Genomic DNA, 21,563 nt, shown 5'->3' on the forward strand with positions numbered 1-21,563 from the left:
CTCATGGCTGTGGTTGCTGCGGGCGTCGGCTACCAGCAGGCTGTAGAAGAACTCATGGAGGAGGAGGCCCGAGGCGCACACCGTCAGGTAGAAGAGGTGGTAGAGGAACTCCACGTCGAAGATCATTGCTCGGTAGCCGCGGGCAAACGTGCCTCGGTTCCCCACGAAGCTCACCAGGAACACCACCTTGTTGCATACCTGGTGGGCACAAAGACAAAGATCCCCCCGTGTAGCCTTTACAAAGTGTCGGGGCAAGTGCTGTTAGCGAGCAGCGCCTATGAAGGCCGGAACGGCACACGAGAAGGTGCCGTTCCGGCCTTCATCGCAACTGGGACCACCTTTGTCTCCCCAGTGGGCGTGTTTAGACAACGCACCAGGTACTCATTTGAGGCTGAGTCGATCTACGGGAGGCCCAAGACCGGTTCAGATAATCGTCACTGGGTGTTGGCCCTGAACGGGAATCGAACTCGGGCCGCCGGGTTCATAGTGCAGCGTGCTAACCGCTGCACCACCGCTCCCCCTGGTGGGCACGGGCACACACACACACACACGTGGCGGTGGACGCTCGGCTCTCTCTCGAGTGGTTGGTGGTCTAGACAAGGCGCGTGGGGGGAGGGGAGGGGGGCGGTGGTCACGTGACGGGGGCGGGGGGAGGCGGTATCGCGGTGCACCTCGGCGCGTTGACGTTTCCTTTGGATATACAGAACAAAGATCCCCGGGTGTAGCCTCAACAGGCTGTCGGGGCAAGTGCCGTTAGGGAGTAGCACCTGTGAAGGCCCGGCACGGCACACGAGGTGGTGGGTGGCCGGCATCGCACGCCCGATCGCCCTCATCTCCCCAGTGTTGATGTTTTTCACACGGCACAAGCCACTCATTGAGGCTGAGTCGACCTAAGGGAGGCCCAGGACCGGGTCAAATATTCGCCCCTGTGACTGGTCGTGAGTGGGAATTGAGCTCGGGTCACCGGGGTTCGTGACACACCGCACTAACCGCTAAACCAACACTTCCCACCCTTGTGTAAAGACACACGCACACACCACGGCGGCTAGGAGACGTTAACCACCTCGCCTGGCATGCAGGAGGTCGTGGGTTCGAACCCGACCCTGACTACGCCTGAATATTTGGAATGTGTCTATCATGATCATCATCACGGTGGCTAGGAGATGTTAACCACCTCGCCTGGTATGCAGGAGGTCGTGGGTTCGAACCCGACCCTGACTACGCCTGAATATTTGGAATGTGTCTATCATGATCATCATCACGGCGGCTAGGAGATGTTAACCACCTCGCCTGGTATGCAGGAGGTCGTGGGTTCGAACCCGACCCTGACTACGCCTGAATATTTGGAATGTGTCTATCATGATCATCATCACGGTGGCTAGGAGATGTTAACCACCTCGCCTGGCATGCAGGAGGTCGTGGGTTCGAACCCGACCCTGACTACGCCTGAATATTTGGAATGTGTCTATCATGATCATCATCACGGTGGCTAGGAGATGTTAACCACCTCGCCTGGTATGCAGGAGGTCGTGGGTTCGAACCCGACCCTGACTACGCCTGAATATTTGGAATGTGTCTATCATGATAATCATCACGGTGGCTAGGAGATGTTAACCACCTCGCCTGGCATGCAGGAGGTCATGGGTTCGAACCCGATCCTGACTACGCCTGAATATTTGGAATGTGTCTATCATGATCATCATCACGGTGGCTAGAAGATGTTAACCACCTCGCCTGGCATGCAGGAGGTCATGGGTTCGAACCCGATCCTGACTACGCCTGAATATTTGGAATGTGTCTATCATGATCATCATCACGGTGGCTAGAAGATGTTAACCACCTCGCCTGGCATGCAGGAGGTCGTGGGTTCGAACCCGACCCTGACTACGCCTGAATATTTGGAATGTGTCTATCATGATCATCATCACGGTGGCTAGGAGATGTTAACCACCTCGCCTGGCATGCAGGAGGTCGTGGGTTCGAACCCGACCCTGACTACGCCTGAATATTTGGAATGTGTCTATCATGATCATCATCACGGTGGCTAGGAGATGTTAACCACCTCGCCTGGCATGCAGGAGGTCGTGGGTTCGAACCCGACCCTGACTACGCCTGAATATTTGGAATGTGTCTATCATGATCATCATCACGGTGGCTAGGAGATGTTAACCACCTCGCCTGGCATGCAGGAGGTCGTGGGTTCGAACCCGACCCTGACTACGCCTGAATATTTGGAATGTGTCTATCATGATCATCATCACGGTGGCTAGAAGATGTTAACCACCTCGCCTGGCATGCAGGAGGTCGTGGGTTCGAACCCGACCCTGACTACGCCTGAATATTTGGAATGTGTCTATCATGATCATCATCACGGTGGCTAGGAGATGTTAACCACCTCGCCTGGCATGCAGGAGGTCGTGGGTTCGAACCCGACCCTGACTACGCCTGAATATTTGGAATGTGTCTATCATGATCATCATCACGGTGGCTAGGAGATGTTAACCACCTCGCCTGGTATACAGGAGGTCGTGGGTTCGGACCCGACCCTGACTACGCATGAATATTTGGAATGTGTCTATCATGATCATCATCACGGTGGCTAGGAGATGTTAACCACCTCGCCTGGTATGCAGGAGGTCGTGGGTTCGAACCCGACCCTGACTACGCCTGAATATTTGGAATGTGTCTATCATGATCATCATCACGGTGGCTAGGAGATGTTAACCACCTCGCCTGGCATGCAGGAGGTCGTGGGTTCGATCCCGACCCTGACGCCTGCTGCTGTGTATTTGCAGTTTGCGTGTCTCTCTCTATCCCCGTGGTCGCGTGGATTTTTATCCGCGTCCCCCGGTTTTTCTCCTCCACATTTAGAATCAACATCGCTCGTTTAGAGTCTTTGGCCGCCGTAAGTTCCCACGCGATGATAAGCTGCTCCGTTGAGCGATAATTTGCGATAGCCAGGTAGCCTGTGAAATCAAAAAGAGCTAAACACATTAAAAATGGTAAAATATCAGATGATTGTGGTGGCGACATTCTGAAAAAAATCTGACACCCATCTCTCATACGTATTTGATGTGTGCCTTGCATATTAAACTCGCAGCAACTGCACAGCATGGGATCTCCTGACAGAATAAACCCCCCCCCCCCGCCCCCCGGCCCGCCATGATCCGTATAATAGCCATTATATATTTTAAATGGGGATTTAAGGAAGCTCCAGCTGTGCAAGTTTCTGTCAGTGTGTGCCAGCACACACGCGCACACACACACGCACACACACACGCACATGCATACATGCGCACACACACGCACGCAAGCACGCGCACACGCACGCACACACACGCACACACGCACGCACACACACGCACACACACGCACACACGCGCACACACACACGCAAGCACGCACTCACACACACACACACATACGCGCACACACGCGCACACACACGCACACACACATGCACACATGCGCACACACACGCACACACACCCACAGGCACGCTAGCACGCACACATGCACACACACACACGCACACACGCACACACGCGCACACACACACATGCACACACGCACGCACACACACACACACGCGCACACACTTACACGCACACACGCGCACACACGCACGCACACACGCACAGGCACGCCAGCACGCGCGTCGGGACGGAACGATCTCTATTTCTTGATTTAGATTTTTTTTTCGTAATTAAACAATTAAAAATGTAAACGCCGTTGAGAGCTGAACCGAACGCACGCGTACACGCACACGCGTACAGACGCGCTCGCGTGCGTACGTACGTAAAGGTGCAAATAATTGCTTAAACATCTGTGAGCCGCTAAGATTTCCTCCGGATGTGATTATAACCCACGCGGCACTCGCGGATTTAATTGCTAACGGTGGGCAGAGACACCTCTCTGAATAATAATAATAATGATGATGATGATGGCGACGACGATAGGAAATTATACAACAGTAGTTATGTTTGTAGAAGGATAACGGAGAGGTGGGGTGGTGGGGGGGTTCCACCAACGCGGATATGGAGCGATGGAAATCAGCTCTCGCTACGTGCAGAGATGCCGTGCGGATCGTCGCGTCGTGGGACCGTGAGAGGTGGTGACAGCCCCGGAGAGTAGGCCTTCATCCAGCAGTGGATCGGTCACGGCTGACGATGACGACGCTCGATGAGGTGCAACGACAAGCAACGGGCGTGTGACAGCAGACATGGCGACGCGTGGCCGTCTCATCACGACGCTGCGACGGGCACGAAACGACTGTGGGTGGGACGGAGGATGCGACGACGCGTGACGACGAGGTGCGGCGCGGGTGGAAGGTGGGGCGTCACGACGAGGTCGGCGGCCGCACGCACGTTTGCGGTGCCCAGCAGCAGCAGCGTGGGCTCCAGGCCGAGAGAGTAGATGAGGCGGAGGATCGCGGAGCCGATGAGCGCGCGGATGCCGTGGGGGCGCGGCAGTGCCAGCACGATGGCCAGCGAGCCCAGCGTCGCCGTCCACAGCAACCCCGACAGGTGCGGCTCCAGGGGGCCTTGGGGTGACGCGGGGGGCGAGGAGCGGGGGGAGGCGGGAGTAAGGAGCGGGGGTGACGCGGGGTGACGTGGGGAGACGTGGGGAGACACGGGGAGACGCGGGGTGACACGGGGAGACACGGGGAGACGCGGGGTGACACAGGGAGACATGGGGGAAGCAAGGGGAGACACGGGGAGACAAAGGGAGACACGGGGAGACACGCGGAGACACAGGGAGGCACGGGGGAGGCACGGAGAAACAAGGGGAGGCACGGGAAGACACGGGGAGGCAAGGAGAGACACGGAGAGACAAGGGGAGACAAGGGGAGACAAGGGGAGACACAAGGAGACACGGGAAGAGACGGGGAGACACGGGGTGACACGGGGAGACACGGAAAGACACGGAGAGACAGGGGGAGGCACGGGGAGGCACGGGAAGACACGTGGTGGCAAGGGGAGACACGGAGTGACAAGGAGAGACGAACATTACCATGGGGCTCTTTGGCACAACACAAGTACGTGTGGGTCGGCGTGAGCCAACACGGACTAAAATGCAGCACCGAGGCCTACAAGAGTCGCTAAGACCCAACAGAGGCCAACGTGGGACACACAAACCAACACACGCCAGCACCAAACGCAACACAGCCAAACGGGCCACACCAATCAAAATAGTCAATGGGCCACCAGGGTCAACATGGGCCAACAGAGGCCAAAATGTGTCCATAGGGCCCGACATGGGCTTATATGGGCAGCACAAATCAAACATAGGCAATCGCAGGTCAACCAAGAACGCAGACACCAACATTGCACAACATGGGCGACCAAGGCCAAACGGGGCCAACTTTGAGTGTCCGGGTGGCCGGCTGGCTGGGTGGCCGGGTGGCCGGCTGGCTGGTTGACAGGCGTTGCGCCGTGAATTACGGCCTAATTATGGGCTTCAGCCAGCGCCACCGGCAATAACCGGGCACCGGGGTGGCAGCGGCGGCCAGATGGGGCCTTGCTCTTTCAAGCGAGGCCGAACAGCGGTTAATGTGCTCTGATGGCGAATCGGCGGCGAAGGGGGTGGGTGGTGGGCGAAATTGAGAGGCGGTGGTGGAGGCGGGGGTGTGTAGCGGCACCGGTGGAAACGTTCCTGGGGATGCGCGAGCGTTGTGCGTTAATACGATCGGGCGGGCGGGCGGAAGCGCGCGCGTGCGTGCCTGTCACATCAAAACGCAGCGGCAGCAGCTTGCGGAGCGATCGTTGCCCCGATCGTGTACGGCTGTGTACGCTTATATCCGCCCCATTTCCCCTGGCGGAGAGAGGCTTTATTGATGAGGATGGGCCACTTAAAGTGTTCCCTGGGACGTGAGTTTTAATGATATCATTGAACGCTGCGGATAATCATTCATTGCCAGTATTGCTTTTTTCTTTCTTTCCTTCCCATCTCCCGCAACCTGCCCCCCCCCCCCGCCCCCTGCGCCCCCCGCCACTCCCACTCATGCTCTCTCTCAACAATTAAAGTGGACTCTTAAAAAGTCACACACGAGCAAAAACAAGAGAACAAATCTATACGCCCGGCCTTAAAATGCGCCTCTCAGGACCGTGGGACAACAGCAGTTTACCAAATTCACCGCAGCACTCGGAGGGGGGGGGGGGGAACGCGCGACTGCCATATTCACCAGGCCAGAGAGGGCACCGGCAAAGTGTGTGCCGGGGGTCGTCTCATGCAGCGCGGGTTGGCTACGTACGGCGCACCGAAGAAGTTCAGTTCAACTGCACGTGCGTGCATGCATATGAGTGAATACACTAAAGAAATCTATTCTTATAAAGCAGCGGTGGCCAACTGGCATCTCCCCGAGTGGCTCTTCAATCCACCGCACGCGACTCTTCAATCCCAACTCTTCAATCCACCGCACGCGACTCTTCAATCCCAACTCTTCAATCCACCGCACGCGACTCTTCAATCCCAACTCTCCAATCCACCGCACGCGACTCTTCAATTACAACTCTTCAATCCACCGCACGCGACTCTTCAATTCCAACTCTTCAATCCACCGCACGCGACTCTTCAATCCCAACTCTCCAATCCACCGCACGCGACTCTTCAATTCCAACTCTTCAATCAACCGCACGCGACTCTTCAATTCCAACTCTTCAATCCACCGCACGCGACTCTTCAATCCCAACTCTTCAATCCACCGCACGCGACTCTTCAATCCCAACTCTCCAATCCACCGCACGCGACTCTTCAATTACAACTCTTCAATCCACCGCACGCGACTCTTCAATTCCAACTCTTCAATCCACCGCACGCGACTCTTCAATCCCAACTCTCCAATCCACCGCACGCGACTCTTCAATTCCAACTCTTCAATCAACCGCACGCGACTCTTCAATTCCAACTCTTCAATCCACCGCACGCGACTCTTCAATTCCAACTCTTCAATCCACCGCACGCGACTCTTCAATTCCAACTCTTCAATCCACCGCACGCGACTCTTCAATTCCAACTCTTCAATCCACCGCACGCGACTCTTCAATTCCAACTCTTCAATCCACCGTACGCGACTCTTCAATTCCAACTCTCCAATCCACCGCACGCGACTCTTCAATCCCAACTCTTCAATCCACCTCACGCGACTCTTCAATTCCAACTCTCCAATCCACCGCATGCGACTCTTCAATCCCAACTCTTCAATCCACCGCACGCGACTCTTCAATTCCAACTCTTCAATCCACCGCACGCGACTCTTCAATCCCAACTCTTCAATCCACCGCACGCGACTCTTCAATTCCAACTCTTCAATCCACCGCACGCGACTCTTCAATCCCAACTCTTCAATCCACCGCACGCGACTCTTCAATTCCAACTCTTCAATCCACCGCACGCGACTCTTCAATCCCAACTCTTCAATCCACCGCACGCGACTCTTCAATCCCAACTCTCGAATCCACCGCACGCGACTCTTCAATTCCAACTCTTCAATCCACCGCACGCGACTCTTCAATTCCAACTCTTCAATCCACCGCACGCGACTCTTCAATCCCAACTCTCCAATCCACCGCACGCGACTCTTCAATCCCAACTCTCCAATCCCAACTCTTCAATTCGCCGCACGCAGCTCCAGCGAAGGGGCACAACGTAGAATGTACTATCACAGCAGGAGCAAAGAATAAATGAATGTCTGCCGTGCCTGTGCCAAGAACTCGCAATATATACACACACACGCAGCTTGCCTCTTTTTAGAATTCACGGCCACTTTTTTGGCTCTCGGTCTGTTACGGGTTGGCCACCCCCGATGTCGACGCGCGCGCTATTTATAAACCAGCCTTCGAATCAGTCCGCCGAGCGAGCCAGAGTCTGCGCGGATCGCTCTTCCAACGTATGCATACGTGAGTGAGTGTGTTTGTGTGTACCGGAGGCTGCTGAAGCAATGCGAATAACGCGTGCGTTTCTTTATTGTTCAAGTGTCAGTTTTATTTAGTGGGTCCTGTCAGCGATGTGACACAAAAACAAACGAAAAACCCATTGCGAATCGAGACCCTCTCTTGTGCAATGTGACTTATCTGTAGCGGCGAACAGCAGCAGCAGTAGCAGCAGCAAGCAGAAGCAGCAGTTAGCCGGAAGCAATAGCAGTTGCAACAGCAGCAGCAGCAGTAACAGCAGTAGTAAGCAGCATCAAACAGAAGCAGCTGCAACAAAGGCAGCAGCACTAGTAGCAGCAGCAGTAGTAGCAGCAGCAGTAAGCAGCAGATGCAGCAACAGCAGTAGTAGCAGAAGCAGTAGCAGCAGTAGCAGCAGCAGTAAGCAGCAGAAGCAGTAGCAGCAGCAGCAGTAGTAGTAGCAGCAGCAGTAGCAGCAGCAGTAGTAGTAACAGCAGCAGTAGCAGTAAGCAGCAGAAGCAGTAGTAGCAGCAGCAGCAGTAAGCAGCAGAAGCAGCAGTAAGCAGCAAAAGCACTAGTAGCAGAAGCAGCAGCAGCGGCAGGAGTAGCAGCAGATGCAGTAGTAGCAGCAGCAGTAGCAGCAGTAGCAGCAGCAGTAAGCAGCAGCAGCAGTAGTAGCAGCAGCAGTAGCAGCAGCAGTAGTAGTAGCAGCAGCAGCAGCAGTAGTAGCAGCAGCAGTAGCAGCAGCAGTAGTAGCAGCAGCAGTAGTAGCAGCAGCAGCAGTAGTAGCAGCAGCAGTAGCAGCAGCAGCAGTAGTAGCAGCAGCAGCAGCAGATGCAGCAGTAGCAGCAGCAGTAATCAGCAGAAGCAAGCAGCGCTGTCTTGTGACGGTGGCGGCGCTGCTGGGGAAGGGCGGCACGCTCGATGACACGCGTGTTGAAGTAGCTCTCTGGCATCTCTTGCGGTGTTTTTTTTTTTCAACTGAAAAATCACTAACGAGGGCGAACCTGGCACAGAGCGTCCTCATTATTCTCTCTGCCAAAGAGGGAAGAGAAAGAAGAAGACGAAAAAAAATCGAAAGGCCACACTTTCATCCTCGCGTCTCGCCTGGTGCCCGAGGACCGGAGGCTACGGCTGCTGCTGCTGCTTGATCGGTGGGGGGGGGGGGGGGGTGGTCAAGCCAGGTTTCTCAGGACGCTTACCCAAGATGCCTTGCAGCGAAGCACCACCACATCTCACGGGGGGGAGGCTCCTCAGTAGCTAAGAGATGTTAACTACCTCGCCTGGTATACAGTTTCCGTGTCTCTCTCCCTGTCGACGCGGGCGGGGGGGGGGGGGTGGGGGGTCCTCCGGTTTTTCCCCCCTCCGCGTTTGGAATCAACGTCGCGCGTCTAGACGATTTGTGCTGCCGTTGATTTCCACGTGTGGATAAGCCACCTCGCTCAGCTATCATTTCAAGTTCAAGTTCATTTATGAGGTATAGAGCCCTGTGAGCCATTCGGCTCTTGAATCGGGTGCAACCGCAACAAACAGAAAACAAAAACATGACCAAGACATTCTAGATTTGAAGCTTTCGTGACTGCAAGGATTCAATCTCTTAGTTCTTTCGGTAAAGTGACTTTACCGAAAGAACTAAGAACATGAACAAGAAAACATCTTAAAGTGACTAAGTGCAAACACAAAATCCAAGAAAAGACAGCAAAATATTGCAGAAAAAACAGCGTCAGCATCAGAGTTGTGGGGGGCGGCCATCGTCGTTGTGGGGGGGGGGGCGAGGGAGAAGGGGGGGGGAGGGAGAGGGGGGGGGAGGGAGAAGGGGGGGCGAGGGAGAGGGGGGGGCGAGGGAGAGGGGGGGGGTGAGGGAGAGGGGGGGGCGAGGGAGGGGGGGGGCAAGGGGGAGGGGGGGGGGCGAGGGAGGGGGGGGGGGCGAGGGAGAGGGGGGGGGTGAGGGAGAGGGGGGGGGGGCGAGGGAGAGGGGGGGGGCGAGGGAGAGGGGGGGGGGCGAGGGAGAGGGGGGGGCGAGGGAGAGGGGGGGGGCGAGGGAGAGAGGGGGGCGATGGAGAGGGGGGGGGCGAGGGAGAGGGGGGGGGCGAGGGAGAGGGGGGGGCGATGGAGAGGGGGGGGGCGAGGGAGAGGGGGGGGGCGAGGGAGAGAGGGGGGCGATGGAGAGGGGGGGGCGAGGGAGAGGGGGGGGGCGAGGGAGAGGGGGGGGGCGAGGGAGAGGGGGGGGGGGCGAGGGATAGGGGGGGGGGCAGGCGCGGGGGGAACAACCGGGACGACAAACCGGCGCTCACCGCCGCAGCTGCTCTCGAAGGGGTAGAAGAAAGCGACGAGCAGGTTGATGAGCACGGCGAGGTTGAAGGAGATGCTGCTCCACAGCGTGATGTTGCGCGAGCACCAGAAGAGGACGCGCTGACCTGCACGCACGCACGCAGGCAAAGAAAGGTCACCCCCCCCCCCCCGGTGTGTAAACAAAAATTCAAGGTATTAATACGCAAACCTTTTCAGCCTTTTGTAATAAAGCTCGTTGAGACGACTTCTGGAATCCGTCCTTTATTCAACTTGCATTACAGCTTTTCCTTCGCGCTGCTGACAGGCAGCGTGAGAGGGACAGAGAAAGAGAGAGACACACTGCCACGTGGCAACCCGGAGCCCCGCTCCCGCGTGGCCCCCTTCCTCTGTTCGTTCCCGTTTTGACCGAAAGGCTGACTCGAAGCGCCACGTGAACGCACTCCATCTTGGGCGATTGGAGTGCGTTCACGTGGCACCAGTGTAAGTACATTTTCTGATTCTGATGGCTTCACACGGTGCGTTCGAGGGGATAGCGCACGCCTGCCTGGCCATCGTCGACCCGAACCCAGGTGCAGGACGTGTGGAGGGGTGGAGGCCTTAATAGGCGCTCGCTAACACCGTTTTTGGCCGATGAATGGGTCCGGGCGTCACTCCACAATTGTGCGTTCGCGTTTTTTTTGTTTCCGTGATCAAAATGTTAATCCGTCACGTTTAGGAGGCGTGTAACCGCTCCGAGCTCGCTTCTTCGCCCACGCGGTTTGCCCTCGTTTTAATCAGCGTAACATGACACATTAGCGTGCAGTTTCCGAGGTGAACAAATGTAATGATAATAACAATAATAATACATCATCGTACGATTGTTTTTCGAATTCTCTGGAATAGAGGACACTTTTTGCCCGGAGTCAGTAAAGTTATACAGTGAAGTATATAACAGTAAATGTATACAAATCTGGTCACTCAAAAACTAAGGTACAGTCACAATAACACCGACTGGATAGCAATGGACACCCTCAAAATTTGATTTGAAGCTTTCGTGACTGCAGGAATGACTCTTTGGTTCTTTCGGTAAAGTCACGTAGGAAGAAAATAAATTCAATAATAGAGTGCGACGTTTCGATTGCAACACAAGCAACCGTCATCAGGTAGAACTCAATTTGAGAGAGACAAAACACAGACACGGAGACACAGACAGACAGACACACAAGCAGAGAGAGAGAGAGACAACACAGAGACACAGAGATAGAGACACACAACATAGACACACAGACAGACACACAAGCAGAGAGAGACAACACACAGACACACAGAGAGAGACACACAATATAGACACACAGACAGACACACACGCAGAGAGAGACACACACAACATAGACACACAGAGAGAGACACACAACATAGACACACACACAGACACACAAGCAGATAGAGACACAGAGAGAGAGACACAAAATAGACACAAGAGACACAACATAGACACCACTACCTCTGCCACCACCACCACCAACACCACAGAAACCACACCATCATCACCACTTACATCACCACTATTATTACCATCCCTGCCGCCACTGCCACCGTCGCCACCACCACTACCACCACCACCAACTCTCCTACCACCCCCACCACCACCGCCTCCACCACCACCGCCTCTCCCACCACCCCCACCACCACCGCCACCACCACCACAACCACCGCCACCACCGCCACCTCTACCGCCACCACCTCCACCACCTCCACTACCACCACCACCGCCTCACCCACCACCTCCACCGCCTCTCCCACCACCTCCACCACCACCACTACAACCACCACCGCCACCACCGCCTCACCCACCACGGAGCTTCTTCTGCCAGTTCATCTCGCGGAAGAGGTCCTCGGAGCGCAGGAAGAAGTCGTTGATCTTGCTGCCCTGGTCGTCGCGCTCGGCCGTGTAGTAGACGCGCAGCTGCGACTCGCACGTGAGGTACTCGCACACGCTGGGCACGGGAAACACGATCTGCTCCATCGTGCGGTCCTGGCGCACCACCTGCACTCACGCACGCGCAAGCACGCGCACGCACGCGCAAGCTCGCAGTGTTGCTAACCAATCGTGCCACCGCTCCGCACCCAAGTGGAGAATCATCATCATCGTCGTTGCGTGGCAGCAGCCAAATACTCTAAAAGGCGTGATGTGATTCTAAATGTGGAGGGGGAAAAAAGCGAAGGGCCCGGATGAAAAATCCACGTGACCACGTTGAGAGAGAGAGAGAGACACGCAAACTCCAAATGTACAGCAGGATAACGCCACACAGAGGTCACGTGACTTACGGGAGGCTCGAGCTGATTTAGAGAGATCGATGGGGTGGCTGCTGGGGGGGGGGGGGGTGAGGGGGTGGGGGCCGGGGGAGGATGGGTGGATGGGGGCCGCACCTCGATCTGCGCCGTGTGCCGTGCGTAATACTCCAAGGCCTCGTCCCCGTCGTCCGCGGGGCCGCCTACGCCAGGCTTCAGCATCTGGTGCAGCTCCTTGTTGTGCCGGGCGAGCTGGGGCGGTGCGGGGGTGGGGGGGGAGAACACCCAGGCACGGCGCGATGAGAGACGACGCAGCGTGATGTGGCACAGCGGAGCGCGGGTGTCGTCGCCGTCACGGCGGGTGTTGCTGCGAGTGTCGTGGGAGGTGGCGCAGTGGGTGGCACAGCTGGTGTCACAGCGGGTGACACAACCAGTGGCGCAGCAGGTGTCATAACGGGTGCCACAGCGGGTGGTGGTGTAGCGGTGAGCGCGCTGCGCTACGAACCTGGTGATCAGGGTTTGATTCCCGCTCACGGCCAACACCCAGTGACGGTTATCTGAACCGGTCCTGGGCCTCCCCTAGGTCGACTCAGCCTCAAATGAGTACCTGGTGCGATGCGTAAACATTGCCACTCGGGAGACAAAGGCGGCCGGGCGTGGTGCTGGCCACCCACCCCCTCGTGTGCCACAGTGCCGCCCTTCCCAGGTGCTGCCACTCGCTAACCGCACTTGCCCCAACAACCTGTCAAGGTCTTCTTGGTTCTTTCGGTAAAGTCACGTAGAAGGGAAATAATATAATAATAATATAACATAATAAAATAATAGAATATTATTTTATAAAACAGAATAAAATTATATGATATATTTTTATTATGTGATATTTTTATTATTTTATTATTTCCCTTCTACGTGACTGTTTTAATCTTATTATAATAAAAATAAAACATAACTAAATAATATAATATTTTTATGTTTTATTTTTATTATTTTATTATTTCCCTTCTACGCGACTTTACCGAAAGAACCAAGACGATCAATCCCCGCAGTCACGAACGCTTCAAATCGAAATTTAACCTGTCAAGGCTATACGCGGTGGGTGGTGGTGGGTGGGGTAGGGAATCTTTGTCTTAGCGTGCCACCTGATGCGCCAGGATGTAGATGTTGTGTCCCACGTCGCGCGGCGAGGCCCCCATGTGGTCAGAGCCGTCGTCGGCATCCTCAGCGCCAACGCCAACGCCGCTGTCGCCATCGCTGGCACCACCGCCGCTCTCCTCGCCCTGCTGGTAGGCCCTCTTGATCACGTCCACCTGAGACCACGCGCGGAGCCGACGCGATTTACCACAGGGTTTCTCCCCAGCGGTGTCGCCCACCAGCGGTGTGACCGATGCACCGGTTCACCGACAAGATAAAAAAAACTATTTCTATTCATGTTGGGATTTCTCACCCAGAAGTGCCTCCCCACTGCGGCGGTGTAAACAATGCGCCAGTTCACCGATCGGATGAAATATTCATGTTTGGATTTATCCCCAGCAGTGTCTCCCCCGGTGGTGTAACCTGTGCGCCAGTTCCACTGATACGATAAATAAAAAACCTCCCATTTATTTGGATTCTGTGAACAAAGCACACCGCACCAACAAAAACGAGCTTAAAGATCCGGTGACTAAACATTTTCGCATGTGGATGTGCTTGTGCTCTGTGATACGGCCGTCTGAGACCTACGAAACGTGGTGCAAATGGCAATAAATGAATCGATTATTTGACGTAATCTATTTTTGTCAGTTTTATCCAGATTGGGATATTGGCGTCGCGTCACGGGATGAAGAATCCATTCGTTAATCTTACCGAGCAGCGCATCACCCGGTGCCAGAGAATGTCCCGTGAGAAGGAGATACTGCAGAACTAATTCTGAGATTCCTATAGGGTTCATATTCTTAGGTTTTTTCGGTAAAGTCACGTAGGTAAAACATCAAAATTAATGAAAATAAAATAAAATAAAAATCACGACGTTTCGGAGGCAACACAAGTCTCCGTCATCAGGTGGGACCGTCACAGCCGAATTAGCTGCATCAAGTGAGGCAATGATTCAAGATGTAATCCCATATAAGCAAGTTGAAGGGGGGAGGAGAGGTGGGGGGGAGCTCATCAGAATATGGTAGCCAATGAATGGAACGCATCGGGAGGGAGGGGGGCGGGGCTCAAAGACAGCACGCAGCGCTAAGCACAACGCATCGGGAGGGGGAGGGGGGGAGCGGAGCCACAGCGGTATCGTTGTCCGCGATACAAAAGGATGTCAAATGTTCGCGATCGTAGGTGACTCCGCCGACCGCTGTCCGTCCGCGTTTGGGATGAAATTTCGGACGAAACGCTTTCCATCAATTTTCAAATCTTTCATTGCAATTTTTAAGGTCACGTCCGTTGCGTTGTAACTTAACACTTCTAGATTTGAAGTTTTCGTGACTGCAAGGGTCCATACTCTTTGGTTTTTTCGGTAAAGTCACGTAGGTAAAAAAAGAAAATAAATAAATTAAATCACGACGTTTCGGAGGCAACACAAGCTTCCGTCTTCAGGTGGAACGGTCACAGCAAAATTACTGTATGAAGTGCCACTTCTTCACCTGAACAAAGGTGACATCAACCGATGACATGGGCAGGAAAGCCACGGGCATGGTCTCATACGAGCTGACATCGTTCCCTGCGATGTCATACTTTTCGATGAAAACCAAGGCAACGTTTTATATTTTGTTCCACAACGACCCTCAATGATCATCTTTGAGTGATGTAGTTTTTAATGTTGTGTCGAACTAGGACGCACAGCTTCGAGACAATAACGTCTGACAGGCCGCCAGCAAAGAATCAAGCGAGCCTGACTCTGCTGATGAGACCCAGAGTGTCGAAACCCGGTCCGGAGCGTCCGCTTGCGCAGACTCAATGCCGCAGGAACGTGGGGTCGAAGTGAATCAGTGACTTGCGCACAAACACGTCCTTGACCACGACCACGAGTACCCCGTCCCTCTTTTAGCCCCGCCCCCCCTCCCGATACATTCCATTCATTGGCTACCACATTCTGATAAGCCCCTCCCCCCCTCCCCTCCCTCCCCTTAACTGGTACTTAAGAGCTTGCATCTTGAATCCCCTCCCTCACTTGATGCAGCAAATCTGGCTGTGACGGTCCCACCTGATGACGGAGACTTGTGTTGCCTCCGAAACGTCGTGATTTTATTGTTTTATTTTTTTATTAATTTTAATTTCATTTTTTACCTACGTGACTTTACCGAAAGAACTAAGAGTATTCATATTTCACGTGGAGAGAAACACCCAGCGGACGTGCAACGTTGGGCTAACTTTAGCGTGAGGTCGGAAACGTCCGCTCAAACAATTGCTTGGGATCATCTGGAAGGTGGGTGCCACGGTGGCTAGGAGATGTTAACTACCTCGCCTGGTATACAGGAGGTTGTGGTGTATGATCCCAACCCTGACACCTGCTGCTGTATATTTGGAGTTTGCGGTGTCTTTCTCTCTCTCATCATCATCACGGTGGCTAGCAGATGTTAACTACCTCGCCTGGTATACAGGAGGTTGTGGTGTTTGATCCCGACCCTGACGCCTGCTGCTGTATATGTGGAGTTTGCGGTGTCTTTCTCTCTCTCATCATCATCACGGTGGCTAGCAGATGTTAACTACCTCGCCTGGTATACAGGAGGTTGTGGTGTTTGATCCCGACCCTGACGCCTGCTGCTGTATATGTGGAGTTTGCGGTGTCTTTCTCTCTCTCATCATCACCACATTGGCTAGCAGATGTTAACTACCTCGCCTGGTATAGAGGAGGTTGTGATGTTTGATCCCGACCCTGACGCCTGCTGTATATTCGGAGTTTGCGGTGTTTTTCTCTCTCATCATCACCACATTGGCTAGCAGATGTTAACTACCTCGCCTGGTATACAGGAGGTTGTGGTGTTTGATCCCAACCCTGACACCTGCTGCTGTATATTTGGAGTTTGCGTGTCTCTCTCTCATCATCATCATTACGGTGGCTAGCAGATGTTAACTACCTCGCCTGGTATACAGGAGGTTGTGATGTTTGATCCCGACCCTGACGCCTGCTGTATATTCGGAGTTTGCGGTGTTTTTCTCTCTCATCATCATAACGGTGGCTAGCAGATGTTAACTACCTCGCCTGGTATACAGGAGGTTGTAGTGTTTGATCCCGACCATCTCTCTGTCCCCGTGGTCGCATCGTGGATTTTTCTCCAGGTCCTCCTGTGTGTCCCTCTCAATTTCGAATCAACATGACACGTTTGGAGTATTTGGCTACTGCTATCAATTTGCAACACGCTGTTGACAAGCAACTCCGTGTTGAGCGATCATTTGTGATAGTCGGGACGCTTCTGTAAAAAGAGCAAAGAGCTGTCTAGCTCGGTGAGGCTTTACCCGGTAAAATACAAACTGAAAACGTATTTATTTTAACTATTTTTGTTTATCTGAAATGAAGTATAGCATCTTCTTGGTTCTTTCGGCAAAGTCACGTAGAAGGGAAGTAATAAAATAATAAAAATAAAACATAAAATAAAAATTATCACGACGTTTCGGCCACAACACAAGCAGCCGTCCTCAGTCCGACTTGTTGTTTTTTTACGTGGTGGGGGGGGGGGGGGGAGCGATTTTCTGTATGTCTGTGGACTTGTCGGGGAGGAAAATGAGCTGGAGGTCGCGGTTACCAGCTCCTTGGGGCGCATGTTGTAGAGGATTCTCTCGGCGTTCTCGCTGTCGTGACGGCTCTCCATGATCGCCAGCAGCAGCTTGGAGGCGTTGTTCTGTGGCGGAGAGCGGTGGAGCAGAGCAAAGATTACCCCCCCGCCCACTGCCCACCCCCGCGTATCCTGAGAATCAGAAGATTGATTTATTACTGGAGGGATCCGATGAGCTGTTAAAGCTCGTTTTCTTTTTCAACGGACGTTCAGTTTCGGGGGCACGGGGTCAGAACGTTAAATCAACAAACAAAAAAACACGAGTGCAAGGTAGAGGGAAGGTAAACAAGTCACTAAATTTTGATTTGAAGCTTTCGTGACTGCAGGGATTCATCTTCTTGGTTCTTTCGGTAAAGTCACGTAGATGGGAAATAAAAAAAAATATATTTTATTTTATTATTTCCTTTCTACGTGACTTTACCGAAAGAACCAAGAATATGAATCCCTGCAGTCACGAAAGCTTTACATCGAAATAAACTACCTATATTACGGATGATATTGATCGCGAAACGCCCGACTAACCACCACCACCATCACCACTGCTACGACTTGTGCGTTAATAAACTAACGTGGAGTTAAAATTTTGACTTAAAGCTTTCGTGACTGCAGGGATTCATATTCTTGGTTCTTTCGGTAAAGTCACGTAGAAGGGAAATAATAAAATAATGAAATGTTACAATTTTTTATTTTATTATTTCCCTTCTACGTGACTTTACCGAAAGAACCAAGAATATACGTCACTAAATATAAACAAATAAACCCATTGATTCATTAATTGTATTAGTTCGATTTATGAAGCTTGGGACAAGGCAAACACAGTCCCAGACCACACCAAGATGACGCCACGCAGCGGCACTCCCTCAATACAACGGCACATTAACATTGCAACATCGCACATGGGTCAGGGTCAAAGTTACAAAGCACGTTTGCAACTGTGGCTGGTATCCAGTACCGATCTTCTGCTCATATTTTTTGAAGGAAAATTTACAGGCGCCCCCCCACGTAAAAATGTATACATACACAACTAAAATTGCCCACTGCACCATTCGCTTATTTTTCAGAAGCGACGTGCCCATCACAAATGACTGCGCAACGTAGTGGCTTATCATCGCAGACAAATACTACAGACCGTCGGGGGCAGGAGCAACGAGCAAGCGCACGAGGCGGTGGTGCGACCAGCCCCACGCCTGGCCGCCTTTGTCTCTCCCCCCCTCCCCCCCCCATACTCATTTAAGGCCGAGTCGACCTAGGGGGAGGCCCAAAGGACCGGTGCATATTTTCCTCGGCGATGTTGGCCGCGAGCGGGAATCGAACCGCGGGGTCTCCGGGGTCGGTAGCGCAGCGCGCTCACCCGCTACCGTTACTCCCCCGCTAGGCACCGCACGCACGCACGCACACACCGCACCGCACGCACCGCACGCACGCGCCGCACGCACGCACCGCACGCACGCGGGCGTGCGTACAGGGAGGCGGCCGCAGTTACTCCTCGGATCCGCCGCGCCGCAGAATCCGTCGAGAAAAAGCGGCGAGATTTGATTACACCACAGCCCCCGCATGCTCCCGAATCGCGAGGATTCACCCGACCGTGCAACGGCTGGAACGTTACGCGCCAATCAATCACGGGCCACAGGCAAGTTACAGCTGAAGCCGGGGGGGGGGGGGGGGGTGGAGAAGGGGGGGGGCAGCTTACCTTGAGCTCCAACACAAGCCCCATGCACTGCTTCCCCAGGGGGTTGATGTCGTTGAGGATGAGGGCGATGATGATGTCGATGCCGTTCGATTCGTGGGTGGCGATGCAGTTCTGCGGTCGTTCATTCGGGACCACAGCAGCAGCAGCAGCAGCAGCAAGAAACAGAGATGGCAACGATGGCAACAATGATAATGATAATGGCGTGATTATGATCATCGCGGGCGTAACAATGCCTCAGTTCGTACTAATTCTCGATGTCCGAACCGCTGCCCCATCCCACCTCCCTTCACCAACCTGCAATGTCCAGCGTGGTGATGTATGGTCAAACAACCCCTCCCATCTCCTCCCCCCCCCCCCACAGGAATGACTGGAACGGTGTGACGAGGCCTTCATCCAGCGGTAGATTTCGCCGATTTTTTATTGTTTAATTGGGTAAATCGACCGGGCGCCGTACCGTACGTCTGTTTGCGTGTAGAACCAGCGCCTGGGATGTTGACTCCTTCGCTTGGTATACAGGAGGTTGTAGATTTTATCGCGACCGTGATGCCTGTATATTTGGAGTTTGCGTGAATCTCTGCCCGTGGTCGCGTGGATTTTTCTCCGGGTCCTTCGGTTTTTGCTTTCACATTTAGCAAAAAAAATCACACCGTTCGAGTATTTGGTTGCTATTCGTTTTCCACGAGATGAAAAGCCACTTCGGTGAGCTGTCATTTGTGATAGCCTGGTCGCTTCTGAAAAAAGAACTGCATAGCTCAGTGGAGCCTTACCTTGTAAAGTAAAACATTGTTGAGGTTAGTAAGTAACGACACGGGCGTGGCGATTGGCGACCTGCCCTAAGTGCGGATCGACGTAAGTCGAATCCGCAAATCTTCCTGAAAAAAAAAAACATCGTGAAGCAGAAGATCGGTGCTGGATACCGGCCAGATCTGCAAATGTGATTTGTGACTCTGACCATTAAACGCGTATCGATAGTTCAACGTTAATGTGCCATTTTTATTGGGGGACTGTTAGTGTGGGGCATTATCTTGGTGTGGTCTGAGACTGTCTTGTTGTTTTTGCTGCCTTGTCCAAGCTTCATAAATCGAACTTATATAACACAACATTTCCTATTCATTTATTTTTAGTAAGTCGCCTACCTCCTTCCCTACTTTGCCCTTCCTATCGTTGTTTTTGTCGCCGCGCCGTTCGTCGTTGCAACTTGCTGAACGCCCCCCCCGCCCAACCCCCCCACCGCGCCCGCCCTGGAACATCCGTTGAAGAAGAGCTCTGGAGCTCGTCGGATTTTCCTCCTCCTCCTCCTCCTCCCGCGGTCTCAATAAAAGATTCCGATTCCGATTCTGCGCCCGCTAACAACCACGGCCAACCCGCCGCCGATCACACGTCGTTCGTCGTTCGATTCGGTTCCACCGGGCGAGAACTCCGCGAGAGCCGGAAGGAGCTGGCCTCGTTCACGAGCACGAACCGACGTCGACCACGGCCGGGGGAGATGCGGGCCGGGGGGACCTGGGGCCCAGGTTTCCGCTAGTTCGCATCGAAACCCACCGCCAACTTCCACCGCCGCCGCCACAAACGAAGGCAAAATTATTTTTAAAAAAAAGCTCAACGAGCGGGAGGGACAAGACGGGCCACCGCCGCCCGCCACTAAATCACGCCCGCCCGCATCCAATACGAGCGCCGCTGATTTACAACGGGAACCGATGGCGCCGCTGTATCAATCAGCCGCCGTGCTCGCGGCGGATTAGACGCTCAGAACAGCTCGGTTGGGGGGGAAGGGGAGGCGGGTGGACGTGTGGGGGTGGTTGGTAGGGAAGTCTGACTCCCAAAGGAACATATTAAAAATATGGAAATTCTCACTCCTCTCGCCCGCCAGCACGTGAGGGAGAGAGAGAAGGTGTGAAAGAGAAAAAAACAAGAAATCAAACGGTCAGTCAGTCGATCGATATTCCGACGCGACGGATATTCCCCGAAGGGAGAGAGCGAGCGATGCGAGCGGCCGGCTTCGCCGCTTAATCATAAACGCTCATCGGCAGCGGCCGGGCCAGTGGCACAAGCAAGCGCCTGCCTCGCCCGTCAGGCGTTACGCGACGAGGCTGCAGAGTTTGGTGGTACATGTTGTTTACATCGTTTATTGTGACAATTCGGTCACAGTTCCTATGACCTGCACTGTTTCATTGCTGTTATGGCTTTATTTTGGTGATTTTCGAAAAGTTTTTTGGTTTGGCCATGTTTGTTTGTTGTAGTACAGAGTTAGACTGATGGCCTTAATCTAAGTTGTCTTGTGGTTGTTGTTGTTTGACTTGCATCCCACTGGGATTTTTGCACACAGCGTTGGTGTGCGGTGTTTTTTCTGCAATATTTTGCTGCCTTTTCTTGGATTTTCTGTTTGCACATAGTCACTTTAAGATGTTTTCTTGTTCATGTTTTTATGTTTGATGCGGTTGCACCCAATTCAAGAACCGAATGGCTCACAGGGCTACACCTAATAAATAAAACATGAAACTTGAAACCCGCGCGGAATCAGCGCTCGCGAGCGAGGCCCCTCCTGCAGCCGCCGCTTCGAAAAATCGCCGAGCGGCGGGGGGAACGTTCCGGGGACGGACTCTTGAGGCTCAGAGTCGTGCGCGCAAACAGCCCCTGCGTCAAAATACACTGCTGGATGAGCCCCCGCACAACCCC

The 21,563-nt window shown here is 53.7% G+C and overlaps 1 protein-coding gene across 1 annotated transcript in view; it reads right to left on the reverse strand.

The window, feature by feature from the left end:
- Positions 1-21,563, reverse strand: part of LOC144731165 (inositol 1,4,5-trisphosphate-gated calcium channel ITPR1-like) — a 233,752-nt gene that overhangs the window by 47,226 nt on the left and 164,963 nt on the right. The window contains exons 42-49 of the mRNA XM_078612129.1: positions 18,888-18,998; positions 17,168-17,263; positions 13,592-13,759; positions 12,591-12,704; positions 12,015-12,207; positions 10,184-10,306; positions 4,368-4,543; positions 34-198 (exon numbers count right to left, since the gene is read on the reverse strand). Coding sequence (XP_078468255.1) covers positions 34-198; positions 4,368-4,543; positions 10,184-10,306; positions 12,015-12,207; positions 12,591-12,704; positions 13,592-13,759; positions 17,168-17,263; positions 18,888-18,998 — 1,146 coding nt within the window. The remainder of the gene's footprint in view (positions 1-33; positions 199-4,367; positions 4,544-10,183; positions 10,307-12,014; positions 12,208-12,590; positions 12,705-13,591; positions 13,760-17,167; positions 17,264-18,887; positions 18,999-21,563) is intronic.

Source organism: Lampetra planeri, chromosome 38 (genome assembly GCF_965212315.1).
Source record: "Lampetra planeri chromosome 38, kcLamPlan1.2.h2, whole genome shotgun sequence".
NCBI classification, from domain to species: domain Eukaryota; kingdom Metazoa; phylum Chordata; class Hyperoartia; order Petromyzontiformes; family Petromyzontidae; genus Lampetra; species Lampetra planeri.